At 38.9% G+C, this 5,141-nt stretch overlaps 1 protein-coding gene across 1 annotated transcript; it reads left to right on the plus strand.

The window, feature by feature from the left end:
• The first annotated feature begins 1,169 nt into the window (after window positions 1-1,169).
• LOC125208545 (cytochrome P450 78A9-like) lies at window positions 1,170-3,360 on the plus strand. The gene is made up of 2 exons (XM_048108179.1): window positions 1,170-2,194; window positions 2,603-3,360. The coding sequence occupies exons 1-2, from the start codon at window positions 1,238-1,240 to the stop codon at window positions 3,230-3,232; spliced, it is 1,587 nt and encodes a 528-aa protein (XP_047964136.1). The 5' UTR covers window positions 1,170-1,237; the 3' UTR covers window positions 3,233-3,360.
• The last annotated feature ends 1,781 nt before the right edge of the window (window positions 3,361-5,141 follow it).

Raw genomic sequence — 5,141 nt, forward strand, 5'->3', positions numbered from 1 at the left:
TTAGTCGCGATTGGAGGAGGCTGATGTCTTAAGCAAACATGTCCTCTTCTTTGTGTTGTATGCAATAAAACCTGGCGGCGCTGCTATCCTTACCAGTAACTTTTGTATTTAATCCTAACTAACCATTTTTAAAATAAATTTACTACAAAGACTTAGTAAAGTGACTACATAAGTCCCTATTTTGAATTTCCTTTTCTTGTGTGTCATGTCAGATGTATATATAAATAAATAACTAGAATAATAGTCCATTGATTAGACTAAATGATTGGCAAAATAGAAAATAGTTATTCTAGGATGGAGCCCACGTAAATACTTAATTAGGACTGGTTATTTTTATTAGCTAGCATCCATGTAGCTAGTAAATTCAAGTTAATTTCCCTTCACAAAGATATCACACATACCCTCTCTTTTATTTGGGTATTTCTTCAAGTTATTTGGGTACTATTTTATTTTGGATTATTCCACGTTAATACTATCTTTTACTCAATCGCTTTTATTTTTTTTACTCTTGTACACTTAACTAATAGTATTATCATTTTCTTAAATTTTGTGTGCGAAAAATAAGGTGGATGAAATATATAGTACTACTAGGAGGATATTTTATTTCCAGACTTGTGTTAAATCATCGTTGTTTAATATATTATTTTAATAAGAGAATTATAGCTAGCAGAGTTTCGAAAATGGTTTGTAAATGATGTGGCATGAACACTGAGAATTTGTGATTCATTAATGTTTGTTTATGAGAGAGGGGAAATTTCTGATTGTTGAGTGGTGTTTGTTTAGATTTTGTCGGCGACTTCAAAGTTTGAACAGGGACAAAATCCAATGAGAAGGTGCATGGAGTTTCAGAGGTTAGATCTGATTAGTTAATAATCACTTTTAAATTGCTGAGTAAATACTTCTACTTTACTAGTATATGATAGTAATATTTGTGATCCAACTGTTTGTACTTTATAATATTCTCCTACTTGTACTATTATTTAAATACACCACGGCAGGATCATGGTAAAAGATCAATAAAGATTATACTTGAAAATTTTCTGAACCGCACGCTCACCATATGCAACATATCAGTAGTAAATTAAAAAAAAATTGGGTAGTCCTAATTAGTGGCAACAGTAAAAGATAATTACTGGTTTCGTCACTATATAAAGGAGCGCATGCCATCCTCATTTCAACCTCTCAAAAGCAACAAAGCTTCTTCTTATTCTTCTTCTTATAGTTTTCACTAAAAACGATGAGCACGAACGTGGAGAGCCTTTGGATGTTCGCTCTTGCTTCGAAATGTGAATCTCTGTCTCTCTTCAACACCTTTGCTTTAGCATTTGTGGCTCTATTTTCATGTTTAATCGTGGTTTGGTCCCACCCCGGCGGCCCTGCCTGGGGCACCTACAAATGGCGTAAATCGAAATCAAAATCAGAGCCGATGATTCCAGGCCCGAGGGGTCTCCCAATCATCGGCAGCATGGACCTCATGTCCGGCCTGGCCCACCGCAAAATCGCGGCCGCGGCCTCATCCTGCGCCGCGAAGCGCCTCATGGCGTTCTCCCTGGGCCAAACACGGACCGTGGTGACGTGCAACCCGGAAGTGGCCCGGGAGATCCTGAACAGCAGCACCTTCTCGGACCGGCCGGCCAACGAGTCGGCCTACCACCTCATGTTCAACCGCTCCATCGGCTTCGCCCCCTACGGCGTCTACTGGACGGCGCTCAGGAAGATGGCGGCGGCGCACCTCTTCTGCCCCAAGCAAATCCTGGCGTCGGAGGAGCAGCGCCTCCGCATAGCCAACCAGGTGGCGGCGGCGCTCTCCGCCGACCAGGGCGGCCGCGTGAGGGACGTGCTGAAGCGGGCCTCTCTGAACAACATGATGTGCTCGGTGTTCGGGCGGGAATACGACGTGAGGGGTGTGAGTGCGGAGGCGGCGGAGCTCCATGATATGGTGGAGCAGGGCTACCATCTGCTGGGCCTCGTCAACTGGTCCGACCACCTCCCCTTCTTAGCTGATTTCGATATACAGAAAATTCGATTCACTTGCTCCCGCCTCGTGCCGCGGGTCAACCGCTTCGTCTCCGGGATCATCGCCCAGAGGAAGGAGGAAGGCGGCGGCAGAGGCGGCGCTGATTTTCTGGATGTGCTGCTGTCGCTGAGGGGGCCTGATAGGCTGTCGGATTCAGACATGATCGCCGTTCTCTGGGTAATATTTTAATTTTATGTTTATTGCATCAGTCCCTTTCACTAATTCAAACCTTAATTATTTTTTTGCTCGTGTCCTTTTTTGTCTGACCAGAATATGTCTTATGTCAAATTAGCCGTAGAAACACTATTTTCAATACTAATTGTATACTTCTAAAATACTAGTAAAATATATAGTATATCTGTATATGAAAATGAAAAAAAAAGAAAGAGTGAAAGTATATTTTTTAGGATGAGAGATGGGACTGAGTTTTGATGCGTGCGTGCATAATTGTTTATATGCTATCATTAGCTATAGAGAAACAAAAAACACTAGAAGAGAATATTCCTATGTTAATAGAAAAGTATTAAGAAAAGCATGCGCATTATATTGTGTGGTAATGCTAAACAAGATAATTGGATATTACAGGAAATGATATTTAGGGGAACAGACACGGTGGCAGTTCTGATGGAGTGGATATTGGCGAGACTGGTGAAGCACCCTGATGTCCAATCGAAGGTCCATGAGGAGCTAGACAAAGTAGTGGGGAGGTCACGTGCGGTTAACGAATCGGATCTAACCGAGCTAGTATACCTAACGGCGGTGGTCAAGGAGGTCTTGAGGTTGCACCCTCCGGGGCCCCTTCTCTCCTGGTCCCGTCTATCCATCAGGGATTCCCTCGTTGACGGCTATCACGTGCCTGCCGGGACCACAGCCATTGTTAATATGTGGGCCATCATGACGGACCCACAAGTTTGGGAGGACCCTCTAACATTCAACCCGGACCGCTTTCTTAGTCCCAATTCAAGCACTGACTTCTCTGTCTTCGGGTCAGACCTTCGAATAGCGCCCTTCGGGTCGGGTCGGAGGTCTTGTCCCGGCAAGACTCTGGGTATGACCACTGTTAACTTTTGGGTGGCTACCCTATTGCAACAATTTCAGTTTGAGTCTTCTGATCAAGACGTTGACTTGTCGGAGCGCCTGAAGTTGTCTTGTGAAATGGCTAATCCTCTCATGGTCAAGCTCCAATCAAGGCGTTGTTTATCGACTTTTAACTGATAGCTTCAATATATAAAAAATATATATCTATTAGCTTTTATAAAATTTGAAGAAATTTCATAATATATATATTATGTATATTGTTACTGGTTGTGCTTTGTCAATGTCAATCTCTATTGCAATTTTAACATTATAGTTTTAGTTATAGTCAAGCAAAATTCGCAATGTAATTCTACATTTGTATAAAATGGGAAATGACACAAGTTTCAGTTTAATGAGATTTTTTATATACATACTCATAGGGTGTTTTGATATTAAAAAAAAGAAATTTTTTAGTACTATATGATATTTTTTATTATCATTATTATTTACTATCTCCGTCCCTCAAATTTTGATACACTTTGATCCGGCACGAGTTTTAAGAAATGTAAAGGAAAGTGAGTTGAAAAAGTTGGTGAGATGTGAGTCCTACTTTTAAAGTATTAGTTTTATAATAAAATGTGAGTAGGAATGAGTTAGTGGAATATGGAGTCCTCTACTAAAAATAGTAAAAAGTGAGGTGTGTTAAATTTTCAGGAACGGATCGAAATAGTAAACTGCGTCAAAATTTGGGAGAAGGAGCCAGTAGTAAATAGCAGGGTCCTCGTCTCCTCGATAGCTAAAAGTACAAAACCATAATCAATATTGATAAAAACACTAAATTTTTAGTGTAAAGCATAGAAAAAGACAATTATAGTACTTCATCATGATGACGATTTTATTATACAATGATTGACACAATATTTTGACAATTCTTTAAAGATATTTGAATTAGGGCTTAAACCCCATTGGCTGCATTAAGTTGAGCAGTCAGTTTGGCTACCTTTAACTTTTTTTCACCATTTTTAATATAAAAAAATTAATAAGTATATCAAATAACTAAAATAATATACAAAAATTAAACTAAAGTCCAATAATATACAAAAATTAAACTAAAGTCCAGAATTATACGATTCATACTCAAAACGACTTAAGTCTAACATTAAAAATATATAAAGTCCATGTCTATTTGTGATTTTCCTTCCATAACATTTTAACAATTTATGGTACTCGTTGGCAGGCGAAGATTCCTCCCTTTTGACAAACTATTGCTAATACAATTAACCACACCTTTCTCAATTCTTGTTGTTAGTTTTTATCCACTGCTTTTTAATTATTTATTTATACACGATTATCGGCGGAGCCAAGTTTTACTAACAAGGGCACAAATGCCCTCCGTCCACAAAAAATAGGGGACATTTATCATTTTTGACCGTTCACAAAAAATAGAACACATTCATTTAAGGAAAGTTATCAACAAATAATAACTCTACACATCATTTCTCTAACACTACTTGTCACTTACTTTTTCTCCTTCTCTCTTACTTTTTTCTCTTCTTTCTTACTTTTCCAATTCTACATTAAAACCCGTGCCATATACCAATTATGGTAATTATGAACCGAGACTCTTATTCGTGGATGGACCAAAATGAAAAAACAGGACTCTTATTCGTGGACGGAGGGAGTACAAAGGAAAGTTGGTGAAAAAAGATAGTGGAATGTGAGTCCTACTTTTATATATTAGTTTTATAATAAAATGTGAGTGGAAAAAAGTGGGGGAATGTGGGGCCTATTACCAATTATAAAATATTCCAACCGAGACTCCTAAAGTGGGACACTCAAAAATAGTAAATCGGGACTCCTAAAGTGGGACGGAGGGAGTATATATTTTTGCAACCCCGATATGATTTTCTATTTGCACCGCCTTGGTCACGGTCTAGGTGTTCCATGAACTTTGGAACTGAAAATTTGAACAATAATTCTATTTACATTCAGATATTAAAATTGAACCAATACTTGAAAGCCAAGAATTTTAAAATTAGTGGATCGATCACCATGTACACTCACCGGTGTGTGACATTGGAAAGAGACGTGGTACCTGCAAGAGAGA

The sequence above is a fragment of the Salvia hispanica genome, chromosome 2, assembly GCF_023119035.1.
Source record: "Salvia hispanica cultivar TCC Black 2014 chromosome 2, UniMelb_Shisp_WGS_1.0, whole genome shotgun sequence".
Taxonomy (NCBI): Eukaryota; Viridiplantae; Streptophyta; class Magnoliopsida; order Lamiales; family Lamiaceae; genus Salvia; species Salvia hispanica.

Coding starts and splice junctions, on each gene's coding strand:
- LOC125208545 (XM_048108179.1), top strand. CDS start 1,238: ATGAGCACGAACGTGGAGAGCCTTTGGATGTTCGCTCTTGCTTCGAAA. Junction 2,195..2,602: donor ACATGATCGCCGTTCTCTGG/GTAATATTTTAA, acceptor TGGATATTACAG/GAAATGATATTTAGGGGAAC.